The sequence below is a fragment of the Beta vulgaris genome, chromosome 2, assembly GCF_026745355.1.
Source record: "Beta vulgaris subsp. vulgaris cultivar EL10 chromosome 2, EL10.2, whole genome shotgun sequence".
Lineage (NCBI taxonomy): Eukaryota > Viridiplantae > Streptophyta > Magnoliopsida > Caryophyllales > Amaranthaceae > Beta > Beta vulgaris.
This window is the reverse complement of record NC_079203.1, coordinates 43,131,057-43,150,552: the sequence shown is the minus strand read 5'-3', so window position 1 is coordinate 43,150,552 and position 19,496 is coordinate 43,131,057. Positions and strand designations below refer to the sequence as shown.

The 19,496-nt window shown below is 32.5% G+C and overlaps 2 protein-coding genes across 5 annotated transcripts; both read right to left on the bottom strand.

The window, feature by feature from the left end:
* Positions 1–947: 947 nt before the first annotated feature.
* LOC104884230 (uncharacterized) lies at positions 948–7,687 on the bottom strand. The gene is made up of 7 exons (XM_019247545.3): positions 7,541–7,687; positions 6,645–6,731; positions 6,330–6,560; positions 4,818–4,973; positions 4,602–4,652; positions 2,389–2,535; positions 948–1,357 (listed from the first exon to the last, which is right to left on the bottom strand). The coding sequence occupies exons 1-7, from the start codon at positions 7,685–7,687 to the stop codon at positions 995–997; spliced, it is 1,182 nt and encodes a 393-aa protein (XP_019103090.3). The 3' UTR covers positions 948–994.
* Positions 7,688–11,227: 3,540 nt separating this feature from the next.
* LOC104884218 (homeobox protein ATH1) lies at positions 11,228–17,327 on the bottom strand. Of its 4 annotated transcripts, none has more exons than XM_048639138.2 (6): positions 16,164–17,327; positions 15,385–15,461; positions 12,821–13,885; positions 12,079–12,425; positions 11,907–11,967; positions 11,228–11,723 (listed from the first exon to the last, which is right to left on the bottom strand). In XM_048639138.2, exons 3-6 carry the CDS (start codon positions 13,865–13,867, stop codon positions 11,544–11,546), a joined length of 1,635 nt encoding a protein of 544 aa, XP_048495095.1. In that variant the 5' UTR covers positions 13,868–13,885; positions 15,385–15,461; positions 16,164–17,327; the 3' UTR covers positions 11,228–11,543. The 4 variants fall into 4 exon arrangements, with proteins under 4 accessions (XP_048495095.1, XP_010667131.1, XP_048495093.1 ...); XM_010668829.4 differs by having other exon boundaries at positions 12,821–14,041; positions 16,164–17,325; XM_048639136.2 differs by having other exon boundaries at positions 12,821–14,034; positions 16,164–17,325.
* Positions 17,328–19,496: the final 2,169 nt, after the last annotated feature.

Here is a 19,496-nt window from a genome sequence, read left to right as displayed (position 1 = left end):
ATTTATATTAGTGTATTTATGAATTTATATTTAATGCAAACAGGTCATTAGTGCAAAATTTGGCGCATTAGCGGACAGCTTGAGTATATATTTGATTGGAAAACGAAACAGGTTAAAAACTATTAAATTACAATTATTAAAAAAAAAAAAAAAAAGGAATTAGCGTCCGCCATTGGAGATTAACGTCCGCTAAATGTCATTGGACCTACAGAAAAGGGCGAGGAATTAGCGACTGTCTGGACAACTAGCGTCCGATTATCCGACGCCAACTAGCGTCCGTCTGTGGCATCGGACGGTAATTTGCGTCCGCCATAGCCGACGCTAACTAGCGTCCGCCGCTAAAAACGGACGCTAAATACCATCCGCCTCTACAAACGGACGCTAGTTGGCGTCAGTCACCAAATCGGACGTTAAATGTCGAAAAGCGGTCGCTATATTTTAGCGTCCGTTTATCGGACGCTAAGCTAGCCATTAGCGACCAGGTGTTTTGCATCAGCTGTTTAGCGTCCGTTATCGGACGCTAATTTGTTTAGCGTCCGACTCCGCATTTTTACCGTCCGATTTTGTCGGACGTTAAACCCTAACATTCTTGTTGTGCACCATCGTCTAGGATCGCTGTGTATAAGTCATGTTGGTCCAATAGTTGTAACTTTGCCGATACCTTAGCAGCATTTGACACAGCTACATCAGATGGAGTGGACATCATATCTGTTTCACTTTCACTTCGTGCAACTAGATATCAGGAATATTTTACGAATCCAATTGCCATAGGGCCTAGTTGTAATTTAATAATAATAGAGGGATAGTGGGATAGTTGTTTTTGGTTAACTTCTGATTTTGGTCTAATTTGCATGAACTTTTCTGAACAAAAACCATAAATTTGCTCTCTTCATCTTCTCAAAGAAGAAATGGATAGTTATTGTATGACAAAGACTACACCCTCATGGTTTGGACCGTTGAAAAAAGACAAAGTTTCAAAATTCAAACTTTCAACTCAAAACTTACAATTTGGGGGTCCACCAACAAACATATGATGTCCAAAGTCACCTCCAACATCGCCACCATACATAGCTTTGTAACAATCAGGTTTGCTTTGAGCCAATTTGAGGTCTGTTCCATTAGGAAAATTTTCTTGACCTACCAATTTTAGTTTACATATAATGCAAGCTTTCGAATATCCTTCTTCTGGGAAGTGACTACTTCCCATCCCTGGAGTCGCCTCCGTTGATGGGCTCGAAATTTCTCCTCCCCAACCAGCTCTTGTGGCACCGTTGGATAAGGTACCAAACAACTCCTTTGGCCAATATCCTACTTGCTCGTTTCCATACAAAAGCCACCAATTCTTTGTATTTTGGTCCTGTATCAAATATCAATAATATTACAACATTAAGGGAGAATAGAGTTTTTCACATTAATATGTTCAATTATCTATTTGTAAAAAATTATAAAAAGTCTTTATATATTCCAAAAGTATGCACTTCATATATCAAGAAAGATCCAACAACCTCCTACATACTAGCATTAATTCTTAAAAATATATGTGAAAAAAATTTACAATAGAAAGATGTTGCAACTAGAAAATGAATAAGTAATGCGTTGAGCCATTGCTCATTATTTGCTCTAATGGCCCTCTAAAAAAATGAATTAAGAGCAACCAAAATGCTAATTTGGAAATTTTATATTTAAAATTTTATCCAACACGCCTACACAGGCACGCAACATGACCCCAAAATCCTCAAGCATGGTGTATTGGTTTGTGCTGAAGCCTGCAGGTGTATGCAAAGGAGGGTGCTAGACTGCTAGTAACATTATGCAAGGAATTAATTTATGAGGGATTCCGAAGTATTTCTTCCGTTTTCTAAAAGATCTTCCCTCTTTCTGTTTAAGTGCGTTTTCAAAAGATCTTCTCTCTTTTACTTTATTCTTTATTTAGAATTTTTTCCCCTTTTTTACCCTCTAATGTCCCTATCATATGGTCCACCATTATGTTATTAATTCAAGTTTACTCCATTTATCTCTCCTACTTTAACTCCTTTTTATTTGTTTATTTATCTTAACCCCTTTCTCTATCCTACTTTACCCACCCCACACCCCATACAAATGGATTCTCCTTGGTATCTGTAAGAACAGTAACAAGGGAGATTTTTAGAAAACGGAGGTAGTACATGCAAGTAAAATACTTCATCCAGTATTTCTAATATTCGCAATGTTAAAATGTGTATAACGATCAATGAGATGAGTAAAAAAAAAAAAGGTTCCTCATGTGCTAGAATAGAGAAATTGATAATATATTGCTAAAATGTCAAAGTTACAAATAAAAAACTTGCTAAATAAAAAATGTTGTAATTATTAAAAAATAGACAAAGTATATAGTTAGAATCTAAGTACCTGTTGAATGGTAATTGATATAAAATATTGAGCGCCCCAATAGGTAGATATGGGTTGTATAGTTGCGCCAAGAGCAATTTTTTGACTAACTTGTACAAATCCAGGACATATTGTATTGAAACAGCCTGTGCTCTTCCCACTGTCTCTCTGCAGTGTTTGCGAACAGATGTAGTGATTTGGGGATTATTAAGGTGCAATATATACACTCTTTTTGTTTTAGTTCCATTTGACTTGTGCTTTGGTCACCATACATTTTTAATCCAATAATATCTTTAACTAACCATGAGTAATATAAAATGTTGACAATTTAAAAAATGGATACAAGTCCAAGAACCTTACATATTAAAAAAATAAAATGAAGAACGAGTAAAAAGAAAACATATAGGATTAATATATGAAATATAATTAGTCACTAGGGGAAAAAACATAAAGGGCTGCGCAGGAAGGGCTGCGCTTTTCGTAAAAGCGCAGCCCTACTAGTGAAGGGTTGCGCTTATTTAAAAAAGCGCAGCCCTACTAAGCAGAAGGGCTGCGCTTATTTAAAAAAGCGCAGCCCTTCACTAGTAGGGCTGCGCTTTTTTAAATAAGCGCAGCCCTTCTGTAGGTAAGAAGGGCTGCGCTTTTAAAAAAGCGCAGCCCTACTAAGTGAAGGGCTGCACTTTTTTAAAAAGCGCAGCCCTTCTGCTTAGTAGGGCTGCGCTTTTTTAAAAAAGCGCAGCCCTTCTTGAAAAATTTTGAAATTTCGGAATCGCGGGCTTTGAAATATTGAGCGGGGATTCGTCAAATATATTATCTCTCATTCTCTCTCCTCTCTCACGTCCCTCATTATTCCTTTCCTCCTTCTCTCTCATCCTCTCTTCTCTCTCATCCTCTCTTCTCTCTCAAAATCTCCCATAAACATTTGCGACAAAAACCTTGAAATGATTTGCACTAAACATGGCGACGGAGTCCGATTGCCTATTGTGATACCTTTTCGGAAGCGGAACGAGCCAACGAGTCAAACTCACCGCTACGGTGTGATGTTTAGGCTTTTTAAGCCATCCGAGTTCGTTTAAGCCTCCAAATAGCCATTTTAAGTTTTTCCGAAATTTTTTTTTCCTTAAATTATGTATTTGGGTTTTGTTTTATGTATTTAAACATTATTAGGTTGTAGTTCTTGTATTTTCAGATCTATAATGTTCTTGTATACTTCTCTTTGTTTATATGTTTTGATTAATGTTCTTGTATACTTCTCTTTGTTTTGATTAATGTTCTTGTATACTTCTCTTTGTTTATTTTGATTAATGTTATTCTTGTATGCTTCTCTTTGTTTATTTTGATTAATGTTCTTGTATACTTCTCTTTCTATATAATTTCTTGTATTTTCATCTTTGTTTTGATTAATGTTCTTGTATACTTATTGTATACTTCTCTTTGTATATTAGTTTTTGTTCCTTTTTTTCATTTTCGTTTCATTCTTTTTATTGTTTTGGGTTTAGTATTTTCGTTTCAGAAAATGTGAGATTATGAGTAAAAAAATGACAAAAAAAATTTTTTTTTTTTTTTTTTTTTGGTAGGAAGGGCTGCGCTAGTTAGGAAAAAGCGCAGCCCTTTAGCCCAGAAGGGCTGCGCTTTTTCTTAACTAGCGCAGCCCTTCTGGGCTAGAAGGGCTGCGCTTTTTCCTAACTAGCGCAGCCCTTCTAGCTTAAGGGCTGCGCTTTTCTAGCGCAGCCCTACTTAAAAAGTGAAGGGCTGCTACTGAAAGGGCTGCTGTCAAAAAGCGCAGCCCTACATGCCTTTTTTAGCGCAGCCCTTCTTCATTTTTCCACTAGTGAGTGTTGAAAGTCGAATGTCGTAATTTAAAAAATAGAGAGTACTCCCTCCGTTTTTTTTTTGTTTTTTTATCGCTATATTATTTATGCTCAATAATTTAGTCAACTTTATTTTCAAGCTTTTTGGATGATATTTTTTGACCTTTTTAATGTAAAATAATGAAAAAAAGTGAAAAAGTAGTACTTTTAATTTGGGTGGAAAAGAGAAAAGGAATAGAAGTATAACAATATTACTTTATGATGGGCCAAGTATCTCAAAAAAGGAAAATGTAGCAATAAAAAATAAACAATCATTTAAGAAAAATATAATAATTAAAAAAAATGGAGGAAGTATATATATATAGTATGCACTTTCTAATGTATTAGAGAAAATTAAAAAAGAGATAGTATAAATATACTAACAGTCCAATAGCCGAATAACCGAGTCAAGTTCTGGTATAAATATGGGTTTACCTGAAATGTTTTATTGTAGACAAAATGGTTAGAGAAAACAAAGGAAAAATAATTCTGCAAAGTGAATTATGGATTAAGAATTTGACAAACTAATTCAATTCTATAAAATTTATCTTTCTAAGATTTTTCCAAAAAAATAATAACAATGAGTTGGCGAAAATTTACCGCCCAACCAGCTGATATAGCGTTACTGACAAAACCATCATCACTTGCAACAAAAACAGAAGTATCTGAAAGTTGTTCATTTGTAACCTCTGGGCTCCAAACATTTATTAGGCCAGATGCTCCTACGTTGTTGGCAAATGCTACAAGAGTTGCAATCTGCAATGAAATATATACCATACAAATCTTATAATGTACTATAATATTTCCTTGACATATGTTGTATATCAATTTGATCATATTTTATACCAAGTGGGATCAAACTCCATTAAAGGCACTTTAGGGGTGGGGATTTCCCTTTACCATTCCCCCTACTCCCAAGGAGCCTTGCCTGCAAACCCAGACCGGATTGACCTGTACGAGGTTTCGGTTCGTTAAAGCGTCTTCTCCCTTGCCTTGAAAAAAAATTGATCATATTCTATTATTTCCTTTGTTTCTTTCTAATTTGTTGGTTGCTTCTTCATGGTTCCATCGTTAATATTAACTATTAATATCTTTACTTACGTAGTTGTAAAAAATTCAAAGATTCGACATTTTAAACATACAAATTGTACCGGATGTAATAAGTTCACGCATTGATATGTTTTATCCTTATAAATTGGTGAGTATTTATATTCAAATTCACCTTGCGATTAAGACATTTCATTTAGGATGTTTATCAAATCGTAATTTTTACATTGCTACTTCCGATTTTCTATTTGGAAAAATTATGTTAAAAAAATTGATACATAGAAGTTGTACTTCTGGATCACTCCAACAATCTATTAAAATTTATTTAAGAAGTAAAAAAATAAAAATTAATTTAAATAAAGATGCAAAAGTCAAAACATTGAAAGTAATTTAAAATGGAGGTAAAGTTAAGGAGCTATACAATCTAACATTTTCATTGAAGGAGGATATCATGTAACCTCTTTATTTAAATTTTTTTGAATTTATTTGAGTTGAACTAACCTAAATTGAACTTCGTAGCTTATTAGAACATAGTAAAGCTTATCTTATCATTTAATCATACTTATTTAAATTGATATGAACTTATATAACCTTAAATTTTTGACGGTGAAAGGAATGGCACAATGAAATTCACAAGGTTGTTCTAACTTCTAATTCAAGGCAATCAACTAGTATGCTATGTATGAAAAGTATTTGATCCAAGAGATTCTGGCGATTGCAAATGATATAACTAGTAAATATATTCCTCCTCGTGTCAACATATTTTATTGTCTAGGAGGAATTATATTACTTGTCCTTTAGTACAGGGTTTGCTATGACATTTTATTATATATCGTCCAACCGAATCCAAGGCTTTTGCTTCTGTTCAATATATAACAATTGAAGTTAACTTCAGTTGGTTGACACATTTAGTTAACCGATGGTCAGCAAGTATGATGGTTCTAATGATAACACTGCATGTATTTCATGTGTATTTTACCGGTGGATTTAAAGAACCTTGCGAATTGACTTGGGTTATAGGTAGGGCTCTCGGTGATAATAATGTTTCCCAAATTATATACTTACTTGGTGTCCAGGAGGTAGATCATCTTGAGTTTTGATTGACTTGGAAGAGATGCTAGTCGATATTTTTGATGAAAATTTCTCCATTGCTAAATCTTCTTCTTGGATCCTTTTGATAGGAACGGTCCCTCTTGGACATCTCATGCTTTTAGGTACAATATGTGAAGGCTTCAATATTTTCAAAGAACGATCAATTGAATTTGTTTGCTTGGGTATCTTCAAGTTACCCTTCATCTGCATATAAGTTGCAAAATTTAGTTATCTTAATACAATTAATGTCATTCAAAATCATACGTTGAAACAAAATTAACAAATAACCTGTATAGAGTGATTCCTTAGTGATGGATGGTCAAATGCTAGTTGCTTATTGATCTCCACGCAATCCAATATGTCACCATACCTAGTCTGTTTAACGATCAAAGAATTCCGTCAAGTAAAATCGTGAAGTAACTCACTATTATTATTGCTAATTTCTGAGAAGTGTCTATTGTGTAAAATACAAGGTATATCATGTACTAGCTCTCAAATGCTCCAACTCAATAAGGATTAATTACTAGGACTAATAAAGTCTAATGAAGATTAAAATGTACGTTCTTGTCTTTAATTACTTCTTACATTGTTGTATACACATGTATTTAGCTAGAAAAGGAGAAAAGGGTATGGTGGGTACCAAAACTTTATAGAAAAATAACGGATGTTCGGGAGTTATATGTTTAAAGATGACAAAAATATGGGTAATATTGATACTTTTTGGTGGGGTATGATTAGCAAATAAAGAAATGTAACAGGTAAGAAAAGACAAAGGGACTAAGATACTAAGATGCGATAAAAAAAAATGTAGGAGGTCGTGGGCAAGGAGTAGTGGTAGCTAGGTTGCACAGAGACAGATTCGGGTATATGTACGGGGACAAAAACGGCAAGATTTAAAAAATTTAGTAACACGTACCCATACGGATCGTAAATCTCTCTGCAACTGTATTGATCTAAAAAAAAAGATATAACAAAAAACAATTCCTTTGCCTCCATTTATCAAATGTTCCTGTAAGCTTAATTCCAAATCTAACATCTTGATTGTAAAGAACAAAGTTGTAACTTGTGGTCACACTAAAAAAAAGTGTGAGTATTACGAACTTTTGTAATACTTTCTTGTTAATTTGGTTGCACCAAATTTACTTTAAAACAAAAAAAATATTACACAACCACCATATACATACCAGAAAACTCTTGATGGCTGGCTTGTTTATGAGTTCAAGTCGTCTCCTGACCATGATTTTCTCATCTTGTGACAATGTTGCTTTTAATCCATGTAGCAAATTTATGTGTAGAAGCAAGACCATCCAAATTAACAGAGCTATCTCCATGAACTTAATTCTTGTAAAAAAAGCTATCTCCATTAATAAACTCGATTTTGTTTGTGACAATGTTTGAGGAACCTTATATATGCAAAAATATATTCTGGCTATAGAAATGTGAATATAGAATATTTCCATAAAATTTTGAAGGATTTGAATGATTTTAGTATATTTGTTACCAGTTTAGAATTATAGATATGTACTGTTTTAAGAATAGGAAAGTCCTTAAATGGTTATATATATGGTCGAGTAAGAGAATTATTTTCTTCCTTTTTTGGATATCTGTTCTCATATTTGGTGAATAGGCCGGGACAGAATCTCAAATGTCCATGTACTACTGTGCACTGTGGAAGCTTTGGAGGTAAGGTAACCCATCATATGATGGGACCGGGGTGCATGAAATGTGGATAGTCAAATAGGGATAGTAAAAATATAGAGTTATTTAGTACAAAAAGAAAATAGAGATACAAATTTTGGGTGAGATTTGAGTTGCGAGAATGAATAAATGAGTTGAGAGTGGATGTCATCTAACTATGATGGTAAAAACTTGTAGAGGTGGTAATCAAAACTTTATGTATCTTATATATATCATTACGCTTAGGGTCTGTTCTCCCCAGTTTATTTTCAGTTCAGTTCAGTTCAGCTCCAATTAGTTCAGTTCAGTTCAGCTCTATTCTTTTATAACCATTTTGTTAAATACTATTATTATGTTGGTATAATTTATTTTACTAATTACTTTTATTATTATTATTATTATTATTATTATTATTATTATTATTATTATTATTATTATTACTATTATTATTATTATTATTATTATTTAAATATATATCATTACTATTAAGTATTATTATTATTACTGTTGTTGTTTCTATATAATATTTAGTTTATTATAGCTTTACTCATTATTATTACTATTATTATTAGGAAGAACATGGTTTAGGTCAAAGCACAAATAAACCCACTTTTTTTAGCCCATAAATCAATCAAATCGCGTCAAGACGGTTTATGATGTAATTTTCGCGGTCCAACCCAATCATTTTTTTTATTACTAAATATTTTTATATTATTAATCTAATTATTAAAATAGTAATATTAATTTACTTCTTAAATATTATTGTTATTATATATCATCATCAAATATTAATATATTAATACAAATAATATAAAATAATTATTATTAATTATCATTATTATCACTAATTATTATTATTATTATTAATTTATGATTATTAATATTATTTATTTATAACTATCATTTAAAAATATCCAAAATACTATTATTATTCATTATTATTACTTATCATTATAATTATTATTTAATATTCATATTATTATTATTTAAAATATTATTTATATATTTATTACATTCAGTTTAATTCAATTTAATTTAATTTAATTCAATTCAATTCAGTTCAGTTCCAATAAGTTCAGTTCAGTTCAGCTCTAATAAGTTCAGTTCAGTTCAGCTGTTTTATGCCGAAGAGAACAGAACCTTAATCGCTCTCTAACATTAAAAAAAAAAATATGTTTTGGATGTATAGAATGAAGCTAAACAAAAGTAGGGTAGAGTAATGACGACAAGAGGGAGATTTTATGGGCAAGCTCACCATTGCTTATTTGCTTATGTGGTTATGCTCTACTCTATAGGCTTGTGATTAGTGATTCGTTCAAACTCGAATACCACAAGGTCTAGCATTCATGGAAGTTGGAACAGTCTAGCATAGCATGCATATTGAGGAATGATGTGCCTCTAACCTTTTAGGGTGCGTTCTATTCAACTTATTGGACCTGAACTTATTGGAACTTATCTGAACTGAACTTATTGAACCTGAACTGAACTTATTGGAACTTATTAAACCTGATTGGACCTGATTGGACCTGATTCAACTTATTGGACCTGATTGAACCTGATTGGAACTTATTGGACCTGATTGACCTTATTGGACCTTATTGGAACTTATTGACCCTGATTGAAACTTATTAGACCTTATTGGACCTGATTGAAACTTATTAGACCTTATTGAACCTGATTGAAACTTATTTGACCTTATTAGACAAAAACATTGACCATGAATAACATAAATATTACCACTAACGTAAATACTACCCTCAAAATTTTTTATGAATAATAATTATTATAATTCGTCCTTTAAAAAATAATGATTATTAATTATCTCTTATGATAATTAATTTAACAAAAAAATTACTATTTATATATTTGCCTATACATAACTTTCATCACTAATATATCTAATAGTGTTGTTTTAATTTTATAAAACACAAGTAGAAAATCAAAAAATTAATAATCATTATTATTATTGTTAACCTTAATTATTATTATGAATATTATTATTATTATTATTATTATTATTATTATTATTATTATTATTATTATTATTAACCTTAATTATTTGACCATGATTATAATTATTGTTAACCTTAATTATTATTATGTAATTATTATTATTATATGTAATTATTATTATTATTGTTAACCTTAATTATTTGACCATGATTATAATATTATTCAATAGCAATATGAATAATCAAATAATAGACAATAATACAAGTATAATACTATACATTGTGGTACTTTAATAAAAAATTCTAATAATAACATAATCAGCTAATAGTAATATGAATAATAAATAATAGACATAATACAAATAAATAATAAAATAATAGACACTAATACAAGTATAATACTATATAATCATTGTGGTACTTTAATTAAAATTCTAATAACAACATAATCCGCTAATAGTGATATGAAATTATGAATAACAAAATAGTGGACAATAATACAAATGTTTATTAAACATTGACTATTTGGACCTTATTGGACCTTATTAGACCTGATTGGAACTTATTGGACCTTATTAGACCTGATTGGAACTTATTGCACCTGATTGGAACTCATTGCACCTGATTGGAACTTATTGGACCTTATTAGACCTTATTGGAACTTATTGCACTTATTAGACCTTATTGCAACTTATCTGAACTTATCTGAACTTATCTGAACTTATCTGAACTTATCTGAACTTATTGGACCTGAAACTTAATTTTTTAAGTTGAACAGAACGCACCCTTAATCCATGTAGCATATAATACCCTAATTTGGTACCGCTTAGTCATGCATTTAATGTATATGAAAAGTGACATAAATAAAAATTTTACTTGGTACCCAAATGATAATAGTATCATTTTTTTAGTACCATTTGAAAAAGATCTGGAAAGCAATTGAAAATAATTAGAAAAAGTTTCTTATTTGTACCAAAAGCAATTGATACCAAACTAGTGTTAGACGCCAAATTCACGTCTAACGGTAAAAAAGCTTCTACTTTTTTATGCATATTTATATTATTATTGAGGAATATCATGTCATATCTAATTCACATTCATATTGTACCACATAATGAATGATAACAATGCTATTAAAGTAAATAGATAATTTGTGTCAGAAAACTAGTAGTGATTGAGAGGTATCAAGTTTAAACAAGGACCATTTTCCCTAGATAAAAGCAATTGTTTTTCTAAACAAGCTAACACATAAAATTAGCCAACTTTTAATTCATCAAAAAACCCATACAAAATTACCAATATGTGATCCTACCCCCAAATGCTACAGCAAACTTCCAGATACCTATGAAAGCCGGTAAAATTGTAGCAGCTCAGGAACCACTGGAGTCTTCATATAAGAATTTTATGTACAATTGCATTAATTTTCTAGGCAAATGCTAATAACTATACATAGCCATATGTAACATACTACTAACATATATTCATATTCACCTTGCCAAGTAACTAGAGTCTACCAGTAACTGCCCTGCCCTTTTCTCAAGTTTAGCTTGAGCTCAATTCAATTGCTGAACCTTTGGTCGAAGTCATAGATTCTTAACTGGCTTCTACTATTACTAGTGTTGTTGGTTCCTTCATCATTTTGGCGAACGATCCCCTTTTTGCGGTTTATCTCTGAGCACATTTCTTCTACTAAAGGTTTCCAGAGACGAACACGAGCATTGATAAACCAATTTGAAACCTGTTGTTTCACACAACAACTACATAAGTAACATTGGCAGAAAACATTGTAGGATCTTCTGAATATAGTTTTGAGCAGAAAACTGTTAAGTTAACAAATGAAGAGGAAACCAAGATGCATCAAAAACTTAGCAAAATATATGTTTCAGCTGCATGATTACAAACGCACTTAAGATTATAATACCTGGCTCCTTGTTAATCCACTTTTAATGGCAAGCAAGTGCTTCTCTGCATCTTTTGGATATCTGGACATTATCAGAGATCAGACCCTTTTTTTCCTACTCTAGGAAAGTTCAGGATTGTACTACTTCACAAAAGAAGCAGTATAAGATTGTCAAAAGACAAAAAAAACTCACGGGTGAAGGAAGTTGTCGAACATCCATGCTCGTAATACAGAAACAGATCTCTCTGGCAAGCCTCTCTGAGGTCTCCATAGCTGATCTTTTCTCTTCAACTGCTGGAGCGTCCACTGCTTTGACATGAAGGATTTGTCAACTGATACCACACTGTCTCTCACACTTGTATTATCCATTCCCATTGCTAGGATTTGATTGCTGATTCTTTCTCTCAGATTTTTGTAGAAGAATGAGATTGTTTGAAGAGCGAAACAAGAATGCAGTTGAGGGTCAAGCTCAGTTGCAGCATGGAATGCAGAGATTACCATGTGTATCTCATCTAAGCAGCGGTTATAGCGATCATCAACCTGCAATGTATAAGCATGAAAATGACATATGTTGAAGAAAGTATAGAGAGGTCCAGGATCTAATTGGTTGGACAGAAAACAATGTGTTTTCCATCCTTGGAAGACTACTTTCCACCCTTAAGAAACCAAACAAAGGAAAACCACTCTTCCTAGAGAATGATTTCCGCCAATCAAATACTATCTCAATCTTCAAGTTTTCATCCTTCAGGGTGATTTAATTTTTAAACAACTTTATACCATAATTTAGTTTTTGTCTTTACTTCTGAATCATCTCAAATTGGAAATATTTAAAGCCTAACTTCCCTTGAAGAGGCCTAAATGGTCTTGACAGTTTCACCAAATTATTAAGTCCAAGTACTAAGATGATTAACATAAAGGCAATGTACACTACATACCATCTGTAGCAAAGCTAACATCTGTGACTTCTTTGAACTTCCAGCTAGAACTTCAAATGATCCATCATCATGTAACTCATTGGCATCCTTCGATGAAGAACCAGGATCACAGATATGATCTGAAGTGAATGGAAGATTTAAACTCGAGTTCCCTAAATTGCCACTGCAATTACTGGTCTTGTCTAAACTGTCAAGTGAATAACTTGCGACTTCTGAAAGTATTTGCTGAAGCACAGAAAGATATCTCGAACCTGATACTATTGGAGAAAACTGGCCAGACCTACTATTCGAAGTGCAACCAAGAGAGAGCTCCTTGCTACAGTGAGAACTGTGATCTGAACCTAACTTGGTCAAGTCTGAAGGAAGAGAAGGCCTACAAGTAGCAAGACTCAGAGAGAGCTCATTATGAGATGTAGAAGTTCCATAAGGATGACTTGTGCAAACATTTTCTGAGCTTGGCAAAACCCATCCATTATGTGCATCTTGACTCTCGTTGAACCGTATAGGTTCCAACCCGGATGCTGATGCTCTCCAGTTCATCTCTTGTTGCATCAGAAATCTGTCATAGCCAAATGAACCATCATAACCACAGTTCAGCGTGATTGGGATGGAGGAACTTGAGGCGTAGGAGCACCCGCCTGAGAACATGGCTCTTAGAGATTCAGATGGAACTACCTCTTGTTGAAGAGAGATGACTGAATTATTTGCATCATTATTGAGTCCATTTCTGCTGTTTAGAATAGTAGGTAATGAACCAGAAGCAAAACTAGCACCTCCCAAGCAAAGGTCTTGAAGATTAGAGTTACCTCTATTGATCGATCCATCATAGCTGACAGTTTTATCAGCATGAATATCTCTGAAGGATTGCCCTTGAAATGATGGAAGTAATGGAAATCCATGCATACTACTATTATCATCATTCTGGGTGTTTAGTTGAAAAAAAGTGGTTCGAAGATGTGATTCTGACAATGTTTGAGAAGGGAATCCGTCAATGACTGTAGGTATACAGCTAGGATGATCTAATTGCATGTGTGGCTCGCTCTCCATGATCTTTCAGCAGTGTATCTATCTTAACATTCAGGAGAAAGCCACAATCAGATTACGCGCATTCAGATGACCATTCTTGACTGCAGGGGACCATGCAAGCTTTCACATTCTTCGACTTCCAGAACCAATAGGCACGCACCTCAAAAGAGTGATAATTCAGAATTCAACTGAACTCTGCATATATTTGCCATGTAAGATATTTATGAAGCTGAAACATATGCATACTTTAGACTGTTTTCACACTTTTATTACATAAAAACACATTTGTCAGCATAGCAGTTATTAGAGCTTAGTGTTACTATAATGCCTCTTTAGGTTTACTGCTTACTGTTTTCTACAAAGATTTGTCTATGTTTAATTAGATTAATGTCTCTTCTGGAGAAGTATGTTAATTATGTCTGTATTCTATAAATCGACATCAAGGTTCACGAGGAACCATCGTTACCAAATCCACAGATACGAGAATAGATAAAAGAATGTGATACACAACCCAGTTTTATAAAATTAGCCCAGAAGTGTACCACTCACACATACCCAATTCACAGGTTTTGGTTCAAAGACACAGATCTATCTATAGGTACGGGGGATCACCCTCACATTTGCAAACTATAAGAAACAAAAATAGATTACAAGTCATAATCAACACAGAAATATAGAGCCAAATGACAGACAAATTCAGGATATTCTTATAAAGTTGCTTCGCCCTAATATTGCAAGAGCAAGACACTAACTAGATTTCACAAATGACATATTTCTAAGGCGATTTCACTAGAATACAACTAGTTGGGAAAATCAAGCTTTGAGCAGAGATTGTTCACTATTCACCTCAATAATGACAAAAAATAGGCACATAACTATCTTTGGAAGAACTTCGAAAGATCATCACATGTCAAAAGGAACTCCCAACAACAATCTTTCCAAGTTTATGGAAAATAGTGTTCCTTTACTTGGGCTGAAATAAACAACAACAATTTCACTATTCTAACATGTACTTCTGTATATCTTTGAAAATTTATTGCAAAACCATAATGTGACATTGTGACCCCAAAATCAATAAGAAATTTATGACATAATTTTGCTTTATTCCTTGGGTTGATCACTTGATCTTCTATTTCAACTCTACCAATATACAATCAAGTAAACACCTCTAAGAATAAAAACACAACATAATTGGATTATCTAATTACCAATATCCACCCTAACTAATTTTACTAAGACATTTGATGAACAACTATCAAGTATTGCATAATATATAAAACATCTATTAAGCATTTCAAACATAATTACTAAAATATTTAGTGAATTCAATAAATATATCTTAAGAAAATGTATTAGTAAGTGTAGCTACAATATGACAAAGAGTCTTGCAGTTTAAGGCAGTAAAATGAAGGAAAACTTGAGCTTAATGCCACTTAGGAGTATAATCATATATGGGTAAGTATTTACTTAAAAGAAAGTGGGATCAAATCATGAACAAAAAAGTAAAAGAGATGATAAAAGAAAAAGAAAGAACTAACCTTTCTTTCTTTGTTTGTTGTTTTGAGCATTATAAAAATCCCTTGATACTCCAAAAACAACTTTCTCCACTAAAAACCTTGCCAAAAGTAAACAAAACAATGAAGAGGGTCAAGAATATTCAACCCAAAGACTTGACTGATTTATAGCAAATCAAAAAAAAACCCCAGAAATGTATAAATAAGACTTGAACTGAAGGGAGGATTTAGATTGAATTGAGTTTTCCTTTTTATAGTGATAGGGAACTACCCTTCCTAAATGTGTTTCCTCAGGACAACCCAAAACAAGAAATCATTGGTTTTCACTTTTCCCTCCAACAGTGTTACAATTATAGCTCCAAACAAAATGCCAAATCAGAAATAGTTCCCTCTCCTTTGACAATAATCTAAAGACACCAAGGTAAAAATATATTAAAGACCATGTATATATATTTCATCGTCTACATTTACTTGCTACATTGTTGTGCGCAAAAGTATTTAGAAAATGTAAAAAGTTGTGGTTTTTATAGGATAATAATAAATATTTGGCAGTTATATATAGGAATGACAAATCTACAAGTGAAATATTGAATGGGTTATGGACTTAAATATAAAAAGTTGTGATCTTTATAGGATAGTAATAAATATTTGGCAATTATATGTAGGAATGACAAATATAAAGTGAAATATTGAATGGGTTATGGACTTTATGGTTACCAAATAAAAAATGTACCAAGTAAAAAGAGATGTTCATTCATAACAAATATAACAGGTCAATATTAATGAAGAGAGTATATATAAACCTGTGGATCAGGCTCGAATCAAGCTTCGTTCTTTTGGACTTAGAGAAACTAAACTGAAGGGCCTTAAAACGAGACTAGTAAGTTTCAAGTTTTGGCTAGTTTTAACCCAAAAGATTCAGTCAGAAACAAAGGAACCAGGGTTTAGAAAAAGACTTGAGAAGAGAAGTACTCCTAGTTACTTCAAATCCCCACCTTACTAAAATTACACAAAAACCATACTCCAATGAAATAGAAATATGTAGGCGGGTAATATTATTCAAATAAACAGGAGTATTAATTACCCACTGATTTTCACAAAACAAAAAGAAAAACAGTAAAATGAAACAGGAAAATGGGATTCTTTTTTCCCCTTCTCTTTCAAGAACCAACAACCCAACTAAATGAGTAGCAAAAATCCAAAATGTAGAAAGTTAAGCCATTAGAGGAAATATTTGAAAATCACAATAAAAAATACTGTAGTATAACTATTCAAAGTAAAAACACAAGTGTAAGTCCAAAAAAAAGGCTACCCATTTTAGATAGACCAATTAAAAGAAAGGAATATACATATAATGTTCAAAAAGCCAAGAAAAATTTAAAGGGGATTTCATTCAATATGCAGAGAATGGACCCATTAATCAGGATAAAGAGAAGAAGAAGAACCACACACACATAACACAAGAGCAAAAAACAGGGGAAATATCAGAGGATGAGAGAGAAAATGTAGAGAGAAGAAAAACATTACTTGGTGCAGTGCCACTCATTTCTATTGCAGGTTTTAAGGGTCCCATAAAAAAAATTATTAAATTTTTTATTTAAATTTGGGATTTTTATCACTTTTATATTTTCACCATGATGATCAAAAAATAGAGTTGGATTCTCTCTTTAATTTTCTGTATCTGATCAAAGTCCTGTTCATGGCAGAATGGGATTTTTTTTTGCTTTTTTATGATATGATATGAATGAATTTATCATCATAAAAGAAGAAAAAGCAGTTTACTTTTTTGGTCCATTAAAAGACAAAAAAATTGAGGTCATGTGAAAGAGAAGAGTAGAGATGAGTAAAAGAAGGCAAGTTTTTTTTTTTAAAGATGTAGGAGATGAATTGTACGAGGGTTTTAAGGGAGTGGGTTTTAGAGGGGATGATGAGTCGTTGCTTCAGAGTTATCACTGTGCAAAAAGCAGAGAGAGTTTTTGAGTACTCTGTTTTTTGCCCTTTTGAGTTTTTGGCTGTTTGCCTTAGCCTGTTTTATTAGGAGGAACGCATCATTTCATATTATCCCCCTATCATAATGCTTCTACTTGGTACTCTAAACGTTCCTTAAGAGTATGTATAATGGGGCTCTCCAACTAGCTCTTCAAGAAGAGAGAAAATGGAGAGCCACCTCTTACCCAACAATGGGGCTCTTGGATGTGTCTGGGGTGTCTCTCCATGGAGACACTTTGCAAAAGGGCTCTTGGGAGAGATACCATTTGGGTTGATGGAGAGATGGCTCTCCAATGTGTGGGACCCACTTTTTATTGTAATTACTTCAATTCTATTTTCTTCATGCAACCATTTAATGATCTTTTCTATAAAAATTAAAAAAAAGATGGTAATAATTATTATGCCAACAAGTATAATTTTCCTTTATCTATAAAATGAGTCTAATATTGGATATTTAAAAATTAGTTTTTCATGTTGTAGGTTAATTCTTCATTCCATGCCAAATTTATGAAAATTAAATATTAGCACTCATAATTATATTGTTTTTTAAAAATTCTACTTTGCTTAAATTATGAAAAAGATTAATTTGTAATTATATTTAATTTACATGAATAACTTAATTTATATAACTTTGATCATAATATGAAATGAGGTTCATTTATTGACATGGGGACCACAAAAATGGAAAGTTGAATGGAGAGCTCTTTAAAGGGTTTTATTGTTGTTGGGTGTTTTTAGACATGGCTCTTGAGAGTAGCTTGAAGAGAGAGAATAGGAGAGAGAGTGTGGAGAGCTAATTGGAGAGACACCAACCATTGTAGTCTCGTACGTCCTCCGTTCCTTGAGCTTCATTATAGAGTATAGACTATAGTTATGCTATGCCCTGTTTTTTTTTACATTTCAGTTGCTCTTTGCATTTCAATTTCTCTCAATTCAGTCTGATTTCTTGAGAAACTATTGGCGCATATTCGATATGGGTCAACAGTGTCCATACCGGGGTATATTAATAATTTTGCCAGAAGATAAAAAAAAGTTGACTTAATGGCAATTTAGACAACTTTGATCATGAAGGAGAGAAATCATATCATGAATGTATGTAAGTAAAAACTCAAAAAAAAAAAAGTTGTATTTAGTTACAACTTTGTCACGGTATGGACAAACAGTGTCCATACCAGGTATGCGCTAATCACAGCTCTGGTTTCTTTCAATACAAAAGAACAGGACATTATTGTCTGCCAAGTGAGAGGATAAAGGTTCCATTTAGTTGGATATAAAACATTTTCAGTGTAAAATGACTTTTATGGAAAACACAATTTCAAAATTAGTATTCGGTTGTTTGATTTCACGTAATAAAAATAATGAAAATGAAAGGAAAAGTAATAAGTTAGTGAGAGGAGTGTACAAAAGAGATAAGGAAAAGGAAGTAAAATTGGCTTTCTTATCATTAGAAGAATAATTTTACTCATAGGAAAAATGATTTTTTTATCATTAGAAAAATAATTTTACTCATAGGGAAAATGGTTTTACATTTCTTTGCATACCAAATAATGTAAAATTGAAAATAGAGGAAAACAGTTTTCAAAAATAGAGCCAAAATTTGACACGACACGATAGCACGATATGAATACAAAAAAAATGGGTCAGTGACTCAGTGTTGAGGATTTTTGAACTGTTACACGTTTTACTTAATGGGTTGAGTTCTTGGTAAGGTTCATAACACGAACATGACATACTTGAACGGTTGAACCCAGATTTCAATACAGGATACTAGTTTTAAATAGATAAAAAAAAAGGTAGCCTAACACGACAATACGACACGAACTTGACATACAAAAATTGGGGTAGTATTGAGAATCTCGACACATTTAGGTTAGCCGCTACACAACACGTCTTATTAAATTGATTGGCTTAGTGTCAAGGATCTTTCAACAATCCACTATGATGGTTTATGTAGTATGAGTATATTGTTTCACCATCCAACATAATGATCCCGTCAAGTTCATCTGATCTGATCTTATCTTTTATAAAACTAGAATTTGTGCACGATGCGTGCTTGAATTTTTTTCGAAATAGAAACTCGATTTTCTTTAGCATAAGAGTCAAAATTTGAACATTAGACATACGAAGTATAATTGTTTTTAGTTACA